An 18395-nucleotide genomic window follows, 5' to 3' on the forward strand; every position below is an offset into this window, starting at 1 on the left:
CTAAGACTTTTTTTCATTGTCCACCACCACAGTGCACACTCCAGCCTGGTACCAAGGCTGCTGTCACAACATGCATGTGCCTGGCTTCACAGGAGTGCTCCACTGGAGCAGTGCTCTGCCAATGTACTCTTTATAGGATGTGGCCATAACAGAGGGAATCTGCTGGCTCTTCCAGAACTTCCAGAACTACGCAGTTTTCCTAGCAAATATAATTACATAATTATATTTTTCAGTTTTACAACAGCAGTGTTGCATTACATTAATACTGCAAGGGTATGTTAAAACAGAGGTGCACCTTGCCCATTATCCTGAATTTTGACAGTGACCAGGAGAGAGAGTCTCAGGGAGAGTGCAAAACCAAGACAGTAAATACACAGCAATACCCAGAATGATCTCAGCCTCTAGTGATCTATCAGTCACAGAGGTCTTAAGTCACAAGGAGCACCCGTGTGCTAACTAGCCCTTGATAGATCTCCCATTGTAAATTCACATCTGAACCACATAAACCTGGACTAGTCTCAAACTCATGAGGTAAGGAGTCTTACAGCTGTGTGGCACATTAAGAAGGACTTCTTTTTGTTTGGCATTTGGCAGATTCCTTTAGAACAGTGCTCCCATGTTCATGTATTGGAGAAACTGAATCAGTCAGTTATGTAAGAGTGCAATTCCACATCAACATAGTTCCATTGCTGAACTGCCAGCAAGGCTGAGCTTGCCTGACTGGACACCTACTTCTCTGCTAGGGTTTGCTGCTCATTGATTCCCACGTTGAAAAGAACAGGCTGAACCCTCAGCAACATTCCACTTTGAATCTCACGCGGCAGCAAATCAAACAAGGCGCTTGGCAGAGGGATCCTCACATTAAATCCATCACTGAAAAGAAATAAACAGCTATGAGACATAAGGATAAAAAAGCTACATTCCAAGCATGTGTTATTTGTCTAAAGAGGGATAACACCTAGAATATAATATAAACATTAAAAAACAACCATCAGTCAGAACTGACTCTGAGGAACTGCCACAACTTGCTTCTAGTCAGAAGATCTACTCTAGTTCAAAAACAAACCTGCAGCAACCTGTAATGGTGCATTTATATCCTCACAGACATTCACATCAGATCTACCAATCTCCTGACAATGGCTGATTTTGCACTCCTCATTAATACTGCAGTTCTTCTACAACTTGGGTAGAAAAAGCCAAATTTTAGCATGTTCCCACTCATGAGGAATAAAGTATATTTATTGTTTTTTACCGATTTCCAGTGATGACTGGCAGCATGTCAGTAGATGTATTTGATGTAGCCTGAGTTACTTTAAAGGTTACATTCCTCAAGTCCATGATTCCCAAACTCATGTCCTCCAGCATTGCCAGCTCCTCACCTAAATCCAAGAGGAAAAAGTGAATTGTAATTACTTGTTATGCACAACTTTCCTTTGTCAATTTGATGGCAACAATAGGCCAACACTCCATACAGAAGTTCCACAGATGAAGCAGTGCTGCAGCCCCGGTCTCCCCCTTGACCTACAGACAATGTCATGGCTGATTTTTTGAGTTCAGTTTGTCATTAATTACAAAATACTTATAATCATCAGGCAAAACTTCCTTGAACTGCTCAAAATAACTTAGTGTTTTTCAAGTTTAGAAAACACCAGTTATCTAGAACAGTCCAGACTACTGTTCTTTAAGTATTTTATATGCTGATTTTCCAAGTTAGGTGATGCTAATAAGTATTTCTCAGCATTGTCAGAGCCATGATATCCTTTGCACAAGGTATTCTGGATTTGTCTAATAAAACATTCCCTAACCAGTATGCAGACAGCTTTTGATACACAGGAGTGAAACATTTCTCAGTGAAGTACTTTCCCTTTTTATATTTTCTCTTCAGTCTCACATTGTGCTGCAAGACTACGGAAGTTTCAAGAAAACTCAAAAAGTGTATTTTGGGCACAGTTTCTCCCAGCTTACCAGAACTTTCATCCAATTATTTTCCAAAAAAAAACCCCACTGTGATACATTTTAGTCTTCCTTAAACCTTTGACATTCTATTATAAAAGAAGTACACTTATCTTTTGGAAGCAATTCAAGTAAATGTGAAGAAAATCAGAGTTGTTAGATAATTAAGTACTTCAGCTATAATCTAGTTTTGCATTTTAGTTTTCAAAATAATTTTGTAGCTGAGCTGCAGATTGTCCCAAACACTCAGATCCTGCTGTAGCAAATTTAATGCAGAATTTGCTGATGCAACAGCTAATCCCACCCCCTGGCCCTGTGCCTTTACCATAAGTGCTCAGCAGGCTCTCAAACTGTGCCAGCAAGCCAATGGTGTAGAGTTGTCTTAGAAATCCATCATCATGCAGGCAGTTCCTCAGCTTGATAATGAAACCACAAATGAGAGCTGTCAGCTGTGAGAGAGGAAACAGATAAGAATGAAATGACTCAAAATAAAAAAGGTTCTTCAGCCCCAAACAAAAATCACAGCATGTATAAGAGGTGCAATAAAATCTGTCACACAGATACTCTTTTCCTTTAGACATCATTTTTTCCTTGCAGCTGAAGACAACCAACCAATGAAAACCCAAAACATTCATAAAATCAGATTCAGGGCACGCTGCCTTCATCTCACAAGCTGTTTCAAAATGGGGCTGCTGCAGATCTCACACTTTCTTGTTTTCTGAACACGATCACTTGTGGTAGGGTCTACAACTTATGAATTACAGAAGTTGCTCTTTAGAGAATTGGTTTAGTTTTAGACAGAAAAGCAATACAGCTAGTTCTAGGCCAAGAATTTTGATAGTATGAATAAATTACTGCTTTTCAAAAATTACATTTGAGAAAGCTTTAAAATGCAGTATCTGTTTGCATTATGCAGACTTAAACTCTGATGTTACAAGATATTCAGAACACAATCCTGAGGATCTAGTCCTAAGATAAGTCCTAAGTAGTTCTAAGTACTAATAGTACTAAGTACTATTATCTAAGATTAATGCTAGTCTTAATTCATTGTCCACAAAGGAATTTCCCAGGTGATGGCCATATACTATGTATACAGGTGTATGACTTTGTTATAGAATTAAACAGAAGAGAATAAAGTTCTGATCATGATGGGTAAACATATTCAAAGGATTGAATTTTAAAATTATCTGCATTATGTGGTGGGTTTTATATGAGAAAATGCCCTGAATTATCTCTATGAGATCACAAAATCAAAGAATCATTAAGGTTGGAAAACACCTCCAAGATCACCAAGTCCAACCCAGAACCACCCCCACGTACACCACTAAACCATGTCCTCAACTGCCATATCCACACATTTTTTGAACACTTTTGACTCCACCACTTTTGTGGGCAGCCCACTCCAGGTCTTAACAACCACTTCCATGAAGAAATTTTTCCTAATATGTACTCTAAATCTCCCCAGCACAACTTGAGGATATTTCCTCTCATCCTGTCACTTGTTTTATATTTTTGATATTACATTATCGGACTAAAGCCCCACCAGTGATGTCCAAGAAATAAACTGCTTAAAATAAATGAACAAGACCATGATTTCACAGGAAAGCAGACATAATACAAAGGTGTAGTGGGTAGAGGAATTTTTTTTCTGTGGAAATTTTTTTAGTGCAGACACCTGCTAGTCAGTGTCTGACCCAAGAGATGCCAGCAGGTCCAGAAACAGAACTTCTGGGAAAAAAACACAGAACTAATTTCTCTTCTTGTAGCTGGACTTCTGCTGGGTTTCTTATTGCAGAAAACAACAAAAGGTAACTGAGGGAGTACACCTGCTACTCACAGACCTTTTTGCCCCCCTTTCTCATACCTTACTTTTGCTTTGGCCTGGTGGCATTGGAAGGGAAAGGCTATTTCTGAAAACAGCAGTATATTTTAGTATACTAGTATTTTTACTAGTTCTGGAATAATTTTTGTTTTCAATAGTGAATGACTGTATATCCAAGGAGACACCTAATTTATGAATTGTCAAATGCACATAACCAGTAAGCACAGGATAGCACAGCTTGCGGGGGGAAATCAGTGTCAAACCAGGGAAGAGATCTGAAAAAATTCTGGAAAGAGTAATCTTTCACATTCATAGAAACCCCACCCAATGTGGAAGTGAAATCAAATCATACATATGTGCTTGCTTACAGTCTGGCAGAAGACAACATCCCTGCGATACTGAAGGCTCAGGCAGAGCCCTATTGTCGGGGCACTGTCCTGCATTAACAAAAACACCATGGCTTTCTTGGCCTTGTCGCTCATCATGGCTACACAGTCAGTGAGTGTGGTCAGCAAGGGATAAAGAGCTTCACTCCATTCACCTGGTTCAAAGAAAAAAAAGAAAATTAGCAGCAGTGGAAGCACTTTATTTGAAACAAACACACATTAAGAAGAAACTTCCTGTTGCAGGACAAATAATTCACATTTAGAACTCATTTTATTTTGGCTGGATGGTTATTCCCTGCTTTGTAATAATTAAGTAACCTTACAGTGTGGTTATTTGCATGAGGAAAATATGGAGAATTTTACTTTGTAAAGCTGTTATGATTTTCCAGGCCATGTAAAATTTACCAGAATTTGTGCCCACACAACAGGCTGTACAATAGCTGATTTGGAAATCATAACAGAAACATGAACAATTATATACAGAAATGTATATAACTGCATGTTCGTATTCAAACAAACCCTTTCACTGCACATACATGGACAGACAGTAAGGAGTCCACTGTACTACAGAAATAGGGACCATCTGCTTAGCCATCTCTGTCAATGAGATTCCTCCCAAACACCCTGCCTTTTCAATCTCTAGCCTCATAGGTGTATCATTCAATTGCTTCACCACCTTATTGATCCTTATTGCACCTCAGTGAGGCAAGATGATGTTTCATCTCCTACTTGCAGCCAAGAATAATAAGGTGTGAGGTGAGAAATTAATGTAGGTACTCTTTTAAGTGTTTCCTGTCTCCTGAGCAGTTTTAAAGGCTTTAAGTTAGATAAGAAGAAATATTAAACGTTGTGAATTAGATGGGAGTCATGCAGATTGTTGGAAGTACTTTGGAGCTTTTTTCCACTGAAATACACAAGATACAACCCAGAGGGATTCTGTTCAAGGTCCTGCACAGGAAGCATAGAAGTGAAACTGAGTTGTCAAAGTCCTTCTCTTTTAAAAGGGCAGGACAATATGTTTTATTTTTTAAAAGCACCAGAGCTCACAAACAGCACACACACAGCTCCCACCCTAGCTGGCTGTAGGAACAAGGCAATGTACAGACCAGAACCTGCATGAATGAAACACTTAAAGCCCCTTAAAGTAAATTGTTTGGGATTTTGATTCAGAGGCAGAACTAAGAGGCAGTAATAATAAATGTTCCTTTGATAACAAGCCAAAGAGGGGAACTCTGGAAGTCTGCTAACAGAAACATATCTGGCAAGAGTAACAGAACTATCCTTTTGGCTTTTGTTCTATGTGGTAGATAACCTAACAAACTACACAAAGAGAAAGTTGTTTGACTCTGTTTCATTGCCTTAAATAAAGCAGGAAACATCAAAAGAGCAGGCAAGGAATCACAGCTTATCTTTTAAATTCTATTAAATATTTATCTGAAAATTAGTCAGATGTCATAACATGGCCTTGTGAACACTTAGAAAGCAAAATACAGATGAAACTAGCAGTGTTTCTTTTACTGCATTTAAGAGCTTTTCTGTAAGCAAATGAGAATAACAAGAACTGAAAATATTTTCCAGCACATCATCATCTCATTGACTGTACGTACATACATGTATATAGCTACTAACGCAGCGAAGATTTAAAACTGTGTAGATATGCACCCACAACTGTAGTGTGTCTGACAGCACTTCATTTTAAAGATATGTTTATCTTTGGTAATCACAAAGTACACTGGTAAAGATAACGCAATTATTAGATGGGTTTCTTTCTTCTAACATTCACATACAAGGCAGGGACTCAACTGAGGTAGTGAGCAAAAATCCTCTGTGCTGTGTATTCTCTTGGTTTAAAATTCTGGCCATGAAAAAACAAACCCTTGTCAGTCTGCAAAGTTCTAAATGATTTTTGCTACCTACTTTACAGAAGTGTCACCTGTGCTCCTTTTTTTTTAGTCAGTGGCAGCTGTTATTAACAGTAAACAGGAATAAAATGAATTGCACTCCCTGTCTCAAATTAGGTTGGAACAAGGTAGGAGTGTTGGGAAGGCCAATGAGTTCACATAGTGAAATTTTGCTGACTATATACTACTGCCCATTTCATAAAAAATAAGTGTCTTATTAAGAGAACCAAATACATAAAGCTTGTAGGCTGTAACGTCAGGTGGGAAAAGTTCTTGTTTTTTTTGCCCAAGGGTCTCTTCTCTAGAGCAATAAAAATATCATTAAAACAGCTGTCCTCCAAGGCCTTGAAAAGATATTTTAGTCTTTTCATATTAAGTACAGAGGGACAAGGACAGAAGAAAGAATCTTAACACTGGGATGAGACTCCTAAATTCTGTATCCTGAAACATGAGACTTGCAATCCCCAATACCACTTGGTGTGCACCTGTGGCCACAGCTCTCTCCACAGAGAGCAGCAGGCACAACCTGCCCAGGATTTTTCCTGGGGAAGGCAGTGAGAAAGCTCAGAGAAGAAGAAAAACAATTCTTATCTTCACTTGCTGCATCTGTTGTTTGGCACATGTGGAATGTGTTATGGAGATGGTTTTCCGAAGAGGGATTTGTTAACTGGACTCCGGTGACGGGTGTTTGGATTGATTGACCAATTAGGTCAAAGCTGTGTTGTGACTGTCTGGAAAGGGTCACAGGTTTTTTCTGGAGTATAATATAGTATAGCTTAGTATAGTATAGTTTAATATAGTATAGTATGCAATATAACATAGTATAGCTTAAGAAAGCAATTGTTCAGCCTTCTGAAATCACTGGAGTCATTGCATGTTATTCCCCGGCTGGGGGTCGTCCTGCATCGATATGCACCCACAACAGAGATTTTCCATCAGCCTTGTTGACTCCTCCATGTTCTGCTCCACTTCTCATTCAGAAAGATCAGCTCGACAGTCCATGTGAAAGGGCATGTCTGAAATGCTAGACTCCCACAGACTTCAATGACATTTGAAACAGGCCTCAATCCACTGTCACCTCTATCAGTTTGCTGAAACACATCAACTGGAGAAATCCAAGAGGCCTTGAACAAGCACTCTCCCATATCTGGACATGTGAAAGGACCAGATATCCCCTGCACTCTTAGGAAATAACTGCTCAACAGCTTAGGTAACTCACGTGGTGTTGTAAAGCACTGCCATTTCAAAATGGTCCATCTTAAAGCAAGGCACTTGTTCAGTTAAGTATGAACAAACCCCTGCAGTTTTCAGAAGAAGCAGAAGCCATGAATGCACATACCTGGGGCAGATTCTTCCGGAGTAGGGCTGCAATCTGCACAGAAATGGAGGGGCAACATGCATGATTAAGGAGCAGCAACACAGTCTAAATACAAGCAACTCAAATGCTCAGTGCCAGGGTTCTCAAACATTTTCACTCAGTGAAGAGGAGCTAGGCAGAAATACTCTGTTGCCCCCAGGCATCGAGGGCATGGGCTGTCTCCTCCACTCCATTATTCTGATCAGAGGAACATCTGGATGGGGACTTGGAAGAAAGCCAGTACCTGCTAGCTCAGAGGCTCGCTGTGGATTACCAGCAAGTGCACTGTCAACCCCCAGTGATCCACAGGGCACAATTTGAGAACCACTGGTTTACTGCAGTTACAGATTAAGCTGGCAGTAAGGCTGCTAAACAGAAGAGCAAAAGACCAGCAGTAAGTTCAATGCACTTAACAGAAAATTACATTAAGGCACCCACAATGTAAGAGTAATAAGAAACCAGGACTCTGCTACCTGAGTCAAAATTCCATTACACAATTTCTGAGATAATTAACAGAAATTTTAGAATGTATATTAAGGGCTGAAACCCCACCAGTGAAGTCTGTGAGTACTCCATACTCACTTCAGTGGGAGGATCAAGCTGTCAGATGAAAACATACTACAGGTCAGTGCTAACAGTAAAAAATAACATAAGCCCTGTTGTAGCAAGTCCTGCATTAATGAAAAGTAGTTTACTAAGCTAACAGGATTTAAGCTTCTGTTGTTTATATCTAGATTCACAAGTCAATAAATTATAAATCTGAATATAACAACAGAAAATATAAAATTCAACAGTGTTGCATCAGGACAATCATCTCAGCTAGATAATCAGAAAAAACGTCTCAGTAAATTAAAATCCATCATGTTCACTAAAGAAACTGTATGTCCCTATGTGATTTTAGTAATGAATATCTAAGCCAATAACCTGAGTATATATATTATATATATTTGAAAATATAGATATATATATTTGAAAATATATTTTTTAAGTTTCCTTTCTCCTATTTCAGGCAATATTTTCTTTCACAAACATTCATTTCTAGAGAGATCCTTCAATCAAATTTTACTGTCCCTCTCTTACCAGTTCTGGAACTATCTTGCTTGCCTTGGTTTACATTGCTTTCAAAATAAGTTCTGTCTACTCTCTGCTCATTTATTCAAAACTCAGAATTACTGACTGGAAAAACCTTAATTCTTGCAATACACTAAACCGAAAATGTTGTGATTCTGAACTTAGAGAAAGGACCTTCTTTGTCCTTCAATTCTGCCCCAGGTTCTCTCAGTTAAACAGTAGGATTTTTTTTCCCTATTTTGGAGGGACAGCAGGGAAAAGTTACAGAAATTCTTTGCACTAAAAAAAAAATCTTCTGTAGGGTCACACAGCCAATTCCATTTTTACGAGGCATAAGTGTCAAGATCCAGAGTAGATTTAAAAGTACCACTGAAAATGGTAAGAAAATATTAATCTAAGGTGTTTTCAGCATCGAATTTTATTGGGAAAAGCTTCTGACAAAACTCAACACAGATTTTTCCTGTGAATTTTTAATATTAAAAATCCACAACATTTAATCATTTATGTGAATGTGCATTGAAGGTTACTGATTAAACTTACATGTAAATACATATAAAACTTCATGTAAACTAGCTAGCAAACAAAAACATTTATAGGTATCAAACCAGTACAAGGAATTTAGTCAAAGGTTGAAACAAAAACCTACACTCCTATTTTTTAATAATGCACAAAAATGTCAGTCTAATCTAGAAAAACATGGTTGTCTAAGATACTAAATAAAACTATAAGGTGACATGCAAAGCTACACCAAAAATATATTAACATTTTTTTTCACTTCATTTTTGCCTTTTTTTTCTTAAGGCACTCCCTTCCACTGCAACACTAACAATGTGATGGACATGAAGTCACAGACACACATAAGGGACAAGGGCCATCAAACAAGAAGACAGAACAGGACAAAGGAAATGAGAACACAGATCAGGCATTTTAGAGCTTCACTTCACCCACCTGCACTATTAAGTGGTGGCCAAATCAGAGTGACCACATGCAAAGAATGTCAGAGTAAGTCAAGTACATAAGTAAATAAAATAATTCTGAAATTTAATGCACAGCTGTCAAACTGTCAGTCTAAACTGATATGGATTTATTTCATTCACAGGCTCACAACTTTACACTGGGTTCAATACAGCACCCACTTGAGCTTAAATTTTGAATGGATTATTCAACTAAGAACTTGCACTGCCAATTCCTACATTCCAGATACACGAGGTCTAAATAATTGAGTGCCTCAGCACCACAATTTGGGTTAAAATTTGCTTTGAACTCTGTTAGGTTCATCTACATTCAGCTTAACTAATGGGACTGCTTGTGGTCTTCTCCCATGCTTTAGCAGTCCAGTTTTTTAGTAGTGCCTGCACTTCTCTCATGCTTTATTTACCTATAATAAGCTTTGACTGCTGCAAAGAAGCTGAAGCCAACAGGAAAGCTAGCAGAGGTGGTGTCTGTCATGTGATAATCCATACAACTGTTTTATCAGCTTAAAACACACAGAGTGAAAACCAAGCACCACTGCCACCAATGGATTTGGAAATTATTTCAGTGGGACCAGGATTTCAAAATAAGTAATGGGCTTAGCAGCTCCCAGTACACCTAACAGCTCTTTCTGCCTGACATCACTGCTTAACACCACCACTGAGCTAAAAACACATGGAGGGCTGTAGGGGAGGCTTAGGAATGATGCCAGCACACAGGAAGAGAGCAGCAGTGAGAAGCAGTGTCTGGCATACGCACTTGTCTTGAGAGAATGGCATGCACAGGATGGTGTGGATGAAGATGGTGGTGAGGATGATGAAGGTGGTGAGGATGATGAGGTCTCATTTAAATCTTCTGGATTTATCCAGTAGGCACGACTGTCCCGATTACCTTTCTTACTGGTACTGCTGACATCACACTGGAAAACGTCCTCACAGCTGTCACTCTGCAGGCGCTCCTTCTGGAGGAGTTTGTCCACTCGCTGTATGATACACTCCAGACTTTTGTCAACATTCAACCAAACTTTCTCCTGAAAAGAAAACAGCTCTTTCCCAGTTTAAAACCAAAAGAGACGTTGGGTAAAAAATCCTTGGTGACATAGTTCGTCCTGTGATTCTAGTCACAATTCCTCTGCAAACTTTCCTCTGGGCTATTGTGGTTGCATGTGTGCACACAGAAATTATGGGTATATAAATAACATATACCAGGATGTCAACAATATTTAGTGACACGACTTGTGTAGTAAATTGCAAAGTTATTTTCTGTGTAAGCTTGCCAAACAATTTTAAGTTCCTCTTCCTGCCCTATTATTCTAATTTCTAGCTGGCACTATTGTTTACTCTTGAAATTCATGTTTGACATAATAATTGTATACAATCACACATCTTTTTTCTCTGTAACTCAGTGAACAAATAAAATTACTGTATTATAGTAATGTCTAAATACTGAATTAGCTCTATTTGTATCTTATTACTGTGACTTTGACTGTAAGTCAAACTATGCCAAAATAATTACAACTAGCAAGGATCCATTTCCAAAATGAATTGAATCTCTTTTAAATGTTGGTATTTCCCAATATTAATAATTGCTTTAATTAATCTTGACAATTTGTGAGATTTAGTTAACTTCTGTTTATTTAACAAAATGACAGAATTTACACAGTCTGATTCTCATTTTGATTGGCAGTGTGGTAGGGAAAATCATTTAAATACTTCATGCAAACAATTTTAAAATGCTGTTCATAATCAAAACAGTGATTGACTGCAAGTTCTAAATGTTTATGGTAGTATTTCGGTAAGAGGAAGCTTAAATTGCATAGCTAGCACCCACAAAATAACACTTTATTTGGGAAAGTGCAAAAGCCCATTGTAGTGGGGTCAGTTTTTCACTTGAAAAGCTATTTACTTTCCCTTGGGCCTCGCCTTAAAAATGCTGTGCACCTCCTCTAACAATTTCCAGCGTTTAGGAGACCCAGAATTATTAATTAAAGCCTGCTTGTATTCCCATCCCAAGGAGTAACTGCCTGCAGGATAGAGACAACATCTTTGCTAGCTGACCAGCACTCCCTACATACTCATCCTATGCATATCTGCTGAGCAGCTACAGAGCTTATTAAGAAAGAAAGTAAAAAGAACAAAGGATTTATCACTCCACTGTGCAAACATACCCATTCCTCTTCGTGCCAGTCCACCTGCAGAGAAGATCGGCTATTTCTTCCTGTCCATCTGGCCACAAGTGTATCTTGATCATTCCTTAGCATCACTTGTTCCCCTTCTCCAGAGGTTGGAGATGCTTTTGAAGCTATATAGTCTGGCCTTGCAGCATTCAGTCCATGTATTGAATTTGCCAAGAGCTTGCAGTCACAAACTGTGACAAGTTGCCGGGTCTAAAAAGCAATAAAGACCCACATTTTGAAAACTTTTCATTATTCCATACACAATTTATACTGTATTTTTTTTCAAGAAAGAAAAAAAAAAGAAGCAGTATTCTGTAAAAGAAATTATTGCTTGAAGGTGCCTTTAGAATACTTTTACAGAATGACCTTAAAAAATAGTATAGGATCCCAAAACACAAGTGATACATTTCCAAAGTCTGTAGTACTATATTAGATTTGTAATTGTTGAAAATTTCACTGAGGAATGTGCAATTCATCTTTATTTGGACTTTATTCTCCATTTGATGAAAACTTACAACAATGTACAGACACGTGTAGTGTCGAGCACTGGAACAGGCTCCCCAGGGATGTGGTCACAGCACCAAGACAGAGTTCAAGAAGTGTTTGGACAATGCTCCCAGGTACATGGTGTGAGTCTGGGAGGGCAGGACCAGGATGATCCTGATTAGTCCCTTCCAACTCACTAAAGTCTGTATTAAATGATTTTTATGCCCCACATAACAGTTGCCATACCGGAAGGATCACGTATCACCCCAATCATCCTGTCTGAAATCATAAAAAGACTTAAGAGGAGGGCTGAAGGTATAACCCACTAATCAATGCAATTTGTTCCCTGTCTTATTTAGCTGTGTTGCATTAAAGGATTTCTGTAAGCCATATGAATATGAAAATTATGTGGCCTGTGTGTCTACTAAAATAACAACAAACAAGACATGAATATTTTATATATACATATAATCCAGTCGTAGAAAATCCCACAGAACAATTATACACTGTATTCATTTAGAATGAGTATTATAATAAATAATACATTTACATGAGATCCTATTATACAAAGTTGTATGTGTATCCCTTCCACGGGGACAATTTATGGCAAGCTGATTGGCCCCTACTGCTGTTTAGAGCCTTCAGATCTGCTTCAAGGACAGAAGAGGTCAGTAAAACCCTATTTGGGTTTTTTTCTCCCTGTAAGATTATGTTCAGCTGTGGGTCCAGTCTGCTTTTTGTTAGCACACATCAAGAAATAACTTGTTTACATCACTATAATTCAAGCAAAGGTTGTGTCACCATTATTCCTTATTTCACCAGTGGAAAAATACAGAATTGTTTCATTAACTTTCACACAGTTGCTGCTGCTTGACAGATGACTCAGAACATTAAAAAAACCCCAGGTGGTTATGGAGAAAAGGATATAAAAGAAAGTGAAGAATGCACATTACTGCAATGTGATGAATGAATAGAGGGAATCCGAGGACATTGCACTTTCAAGAGGAGGTAAAGGCAAGAGTGTCAAAAGTAGGAGATACATAAATAAAACCAGGAACTTTTAAAGGCTTATATAACTTTTGTTTAGGTCTGTGCATGTTACAACACTCTACTGAAAAAGGTAAAACAGATGTTTCAAGAAAAACTACTAAAGGTACAGACAGAACAAGCAATACACTGTGCTTCAGCAGGAAAATGAATTATTCTCCTACCTTATCTGCTAGGATGGCAAGTGTTCTTTCAAGGCCATTAGCTGATCTATCCTTGGCAGCTCTTGAGAGCCTTTCTGCATAGTAACTGACTTGTGTTTTCAGGGTGTTGATTTGTGCAATAATTTCCTTTGCTCTAACGATGTCCTGTGGGATGTATATTATAGACTGGGAACCTGTTGAAGTGCTGAAAAAGAAAGACTGATTTTAGGGGGGAAATTGATCTAGAGGTACACACACTACAGTGGCATGCTGGGGAATTAATGGCAGACAACAAAAATGTACCTTAACTAGTGAACAACAGTGAAAGTCCAGTGGGCAATTGCACAGCAGGAACATGATGGTAGAGACTTCTCTGCCTTTAGTAAAAGTATTCAGATGCAGATTTACTAATCCCTAATACCAAGGGGCTGTGGGCAGAGTTTGCACACCAGAGGAACAGTTTTGCTGAGGAGAACGTGGGTGACAGATTTTGTCATCAGATACAGAATCACCTTTTGCAGAGACATCTTGCTCCATTCTCCCTCTCCTTACAACACAGATACTTCACTGAGGCCTTGCTTACAAACACGTTTTATCATGTATCTACTAACATCATGAAAAGAAAATCTATGCTTCTTCTAACACAGAAATGCCACCCAGATCCATAATGCAAACACTGTTGTATTAACAAAGAAGTCCTTCTGCAAGTATATAATTTCCCCTATTGCAGACCAGAATCAAGTTACACCAGCAAAAGCAATTTTATTATATGTAAAAAATCAACATGCATCTTCAGGCTGATCCAAGGACACTGTTCTCTGTGTAGTTTCTGTTAGCACACACTTAAAATACTAAACTAGGGACAAACATATCTTTATATGGGGATAATGCAGCTACACTAAGATTGCTTATTTGACAGTGGAGAACAGATTATGCCCTTTTAAGTTTAGATGTCTATAGAAGTTGCTTATCCAATCCAAGACAGATGGTCTACAACTGCTGGAGAAAGAATGGTACTTCCAAAGGGTAATTTGATCCCACTTGAGAGTCATTCACAAAAGGCTGCCTTTTAACTTAGAAAATTACTCTAAGTTGAAGTTGTGCTCTTAGTTAATTATTTGGAACCGACTGACAACGACTCCCTTTGTCAAGCAAGATGCTGGGTTCTTCCTTCCCAGTAGGAAAGGTACCCAAATACCAGGCCTTACATCATCTCCAGCTGTGCCAAGTGTGATATCCATTCTTGACATGGCATCAAGCATGAAGAGGACACCTATTGTGTATTACCTTAATTTTATTATGTTTTTTCAGTCATGAATGGCTTCAGCATAGTACAGCCCAGAAGAACCTACTGTTTGCACCCATCTCAGCACTGTTAAATGGAGACAGCCACATTGAGAGGTTACATGGAGAGGAGTTTCTTTTTCAGGAACAGTTACCACAGACCATGACCTCCAAGGAGTGGGAACTCCTCTGCTACCCTTAGAGCAATGCTCTTCATTTCTGCAGAGTATCTGTGAGGTAGGACACGAGGGTTGCGTGGGGCACACTTCAGAATCCTGTCACAATTCCAATTCTTGTCCCTTAAAGGATATTAAGGCAAGGGAGAAGCCTAATGCCAGTGTCTGCCTGAGCTCCATTACAAAAGAAAGATGAGGGATTTGTTATCAAAGGATGTAACTCAGAAGTGATTCTTGGAATAGTTTCCTTCTTTGTGCTCTGCTCACCCACCCGAGGGGCAGAGAACAACCACTCCCCAGCACTGCTATCCCATACAGCAAATTAATCTCAGGTTTTAGAGCTTTCCCTGCACTTGATTTGTGCTTTCTAGTGACTGGTGATCTTAGTGACAATTCCTCTGAGCAATTTCTTTCCACAACAGTGTGGTTAACATGCATAAAGACATAGTTGGCAGAAAAGGCCATGCAGCATATTGAGATTGGATTTAGAATTATTATATTTTTAATCATAAACATTTGCTAGGATGACTGGGGAAAAAATTATGGTGTAAAGTTCACATATACTTACTTTCCAACCTGCAAATGCTTTTTCAAATGAACAGCTCTCATTGTATTATAGCAGCCAACTGTAACACAGACTTAAATTCTCAGTGAATTAGGGGTTCAACCTTAATAAGAGTAATTCAGAGCAGAATTTCTGCATTTTTGAACCACCCAGTAATTTCTGCTTTTGACAGCACTGAACACCACAAAATGAGAAAAAATATTATGTGAAAATGTTTAAATAAAGACATGGATTACAAAAATATACACCATGCCAAATCTGTCACTATCAAGGTTTTAAAATACATAAAATTATCTTAATTATCTTCCATCACTGGCAGAAAAGTTTATCATTCCAGATAGTTTTCATTGGAAATAACAAAGGAAAAATATATAAAATCCTTGTGTTCTGATTTTCAGTTTTTTACCTTCTTATGGTCAGAGAGAGCCAGGAAGCTAGCTGTTCATTGCAAACAAACATTGCAGATGAAATGAAGTTCATTCACACATCATGTTCTACAAAGCAGCTACAATTACTTAGAGCACAATTAGGGATGCCATGATGCATGACATTAAAAAGCCCTGCACACTTTAAAACACACCAGATCTTTGCCAAACAAAAGGAAAATAAAACAACCCAGAGAACAGAAACCCTCTATAGAACTCTCAGAAACAGAAAACTCACCAACACTCCTCATAACTGCTACAAAAACAAAAAACCAAAATAAAATTAGCAGATTGTTAGCAAATACCAAAAGCAGAAACAAAACAAAGTATGATTGGGGAAATAACTGATTTGAGTCATTTTTTCAATAAGGTGGGTATGTGAAGTTGTAAGCAAAAAAACACAGATTGCCAGATGACCATGAGTTGATCTGGGGAAATGCTGTGAATGCACCAAGCACAGTTATGCCAATGAAAGAAGAAGGAACTGAATGTAACAATGAAACTGAGGAGATGGATCTCAGTTCTACTATACTGGCTTTTTTGATAACAGAGATGTATGTAAAATGATCGTTGTTCTTCAAATGTTGAACCTGCAGTTTTCATGGACCCAGAAGGAACAGTTCTGAAAAGCTTAGAGGAAAAGTACTGGACAGAAATTAAACTCTCCAGTCAACTTAATTATTGGGTGAGGGGAAAAAGAACAAATCCACATGGGAAATTAGCTATTGCAGGAGCAAGAACCACTTCAGTGGCTACGCTGACAGAAGGAGGTTATTTCAAAGAGCAATAGTGGTATCAAAAGAACAGAAAGGGTGAGCCTGGCATACCAGTGTTCCTTAATTTTACAGTTTCCTCTAGTCCTGTCCTAGTGCACCCTGTCAGCCTGAATAATTACACTAGGTGCTTTTGCACCAATCTTTCTATCAGTACATATCTGACTGACATTCACAAGATGCTGCTATTCATTTCTCTACAGCCAAAATTAATCCTGCAGTTGATTCCCACGTCATTCCCTTGTCCTATCAGCTCCAAATCCTACTAATCCTTTCTTTGGAAGGGCATTATCAAGGTCTCCCTTTCCCTGACTACAACAACTCCTTGTCCTGCTGCTCCTGTGTCTTAAATGCTCCATACAGTAGCAGAAGCAATGCAGACCCTGCAGCACTCTCCCTTCTCTGGGAGCTAGAGTGGGTGCCATGTTAGCAAATGTGACCTTCCCAGCTTCTGCAATTCCTACATCTCATACATCCACACTTCCACAGAGGTCACTGGGCAGTCCCTGTAGACCCCATTGGGGTCAAGTATCCTGTCTGTAGGGCAGAGGCCAAATTCAGAGGCCAAATCTGTGCATAAACCTTAGGCAATGCAGGAAAGTCTCCAGCAATAGTTTCAGAACTAAATCCATTTTGTCAACGAGGAATTTACTAATCAGGCACAGCAGGTTCCTACTAAAGAGAGTTCAGCAACAGGACCTGGAAGCTATGAGAGGGGTGAAAGTCTCCTGAAAATAATGGGTTGAAGCATGATGTAGTGCAGCTGAAGATGTTCAGCAAATGTTCTGACCCATAGTTAGGCAGAACTCAAACTAACACCTAAACCAACTAAATTAAATGAATCAACAAGTATTCAGAAAAATTAAAGTTTTCATGAAAAGACTCTTAGAAAGAGCCTGTCAGTAAACAAATAAACACAGTAATATAAGGAAGAAACTGTTTTCCCTCTCCTTCCTTGGAAAAAAAATGCACAGAAAAATATTCAATTAAAAATATTGTATAGTAGTACTATTGAATGAAATAAAAACAGAATGGAATGATTTTCCAAATAACTGAGCATGGACCAGGAGGAAAAGGCACAATAATAGCTGACACAATAGTATTTCTACTTACTGTTTCTTTGCCTCTTCAAATTTATGCAGTTTTTTCCTCAAGCCACCTGATTTAAAGCCTTGACAATGAGCTGCTGGTGCTCCTATGGTGACTATGTCGTAGTTCTGATCTGGGATGGACAAAAAGGACTTACAAATGAAAACCTGTCATCTTTAACGCGGAAAAACAATTGTGTAAGCTCAAAATCTTTTCTGAAAGTAATTTCTGGAAAACTTTGCCAAGGTTTGAAAGACATGGAAAACTGAGTTGTTCTAGAGGCCCTGGAAATCCATCAAATACTTTTTCAGGTGAAAGACCCATACATGAATGCAGGTCCTTTGTTTCTTAATCTAGAAGATGGACTGTGAAAAAGAAGTATTGAACACTAGTCTGTATACAAAGCTTGCCATTACTGGAATCCCTCACATGGACACAAGTGTGTGTTCATGGTCACAGGGAATTACTGCTAAAAGAAGGGAAAGCCCAGGTTATTTACAATGAAACAAGCTTGATGTGAAAAAAAAAAAAAAGATTTTGCATAGCCATACACGTTGATTCTGGAGAAAAAGCACACAAGCTTAACAGGAAACAACAGTCAGAACCTTTTTATTCTACTGCAATTCAGAATGTCTGGAAGGGACGCAGCAGCTAAACCCAACTCTAGTACAAAGGCTAACTTGTGCCACCTAGAGTTCAGTTAACTCCAGAACCTAGTTTTGCCACCTGTAAAACAGCAATAATTATACTTCCATCTCTTCTTTTGTAA

The 18395-nt window shown here is 38.6% G+C and overlaps 1 protein-coding gene across 9 annotated transcripts in view; it reads right to left on the minus strand.

The window, feature by feature from the left end:
* The window catches only part of INPP4A (inositol polyphosphate-4-phosphatase type I A), a 111506-nt gene that overhangs the window by 18059 nt on the left and 75052 nt on the right, over positions 1–18395 (minus strand). For 7 of the 9 annotated variants that reach the window (XM_066545216.1, XM_066545214.1, XM_066545211.1 and 4 more), the window contains 10 exons: positions 17651–17759; positions 16003–16020; positions 13336–13519; positions 11630–11848; positions 10354–10492; positions 7402–7434; positions 4144–4316; positions 2279–2402; positions 1253–1379; positions 733–873 (listed from right to left, as the gene is read on the minus strand). In XM_066545216.1, coding sequence (XP_066401313.1) covers positions 733–873; positions 1253–1379; positions 2279–2402; positions 4144–4316; positions 7402–7434; positions 10354–10492; positions 11630–11848; positions 13336–13519; positions 16003–16020; positions 17651–17759 — 1267 coding nt within the window. The remainder of the gene's footprint in view (positions 1–732; positions 874–1252; positions 1380–2278; positions 2403–4143; positions 4317–7401; positions 7435–10353; positions 10493–11629; positions 11849–13335; positions 13520–16002; positions 16021–17650; positions 17760–18395) is intronic. The other 2 variants (XM_066545217.1, XM_066545215.1) reach the window with 1 other exon arrangement.

The sequence above is a fragment of the Molothrus aeneus genome, chromosome 2, assembly GCF_037042795.1.
Source record: "Molothrus aeneus isolate 106 chromosome 2, BPBGC_Maene_1.0, whole genome shotgun sequence".
Classification (NCBI taxonomy): domain Eukaryota; kingdom Metazoa; phylum Chordata; class Aves; order Passeriformes; family Icteridae; genus Molothrus; species Molothrus aeneus.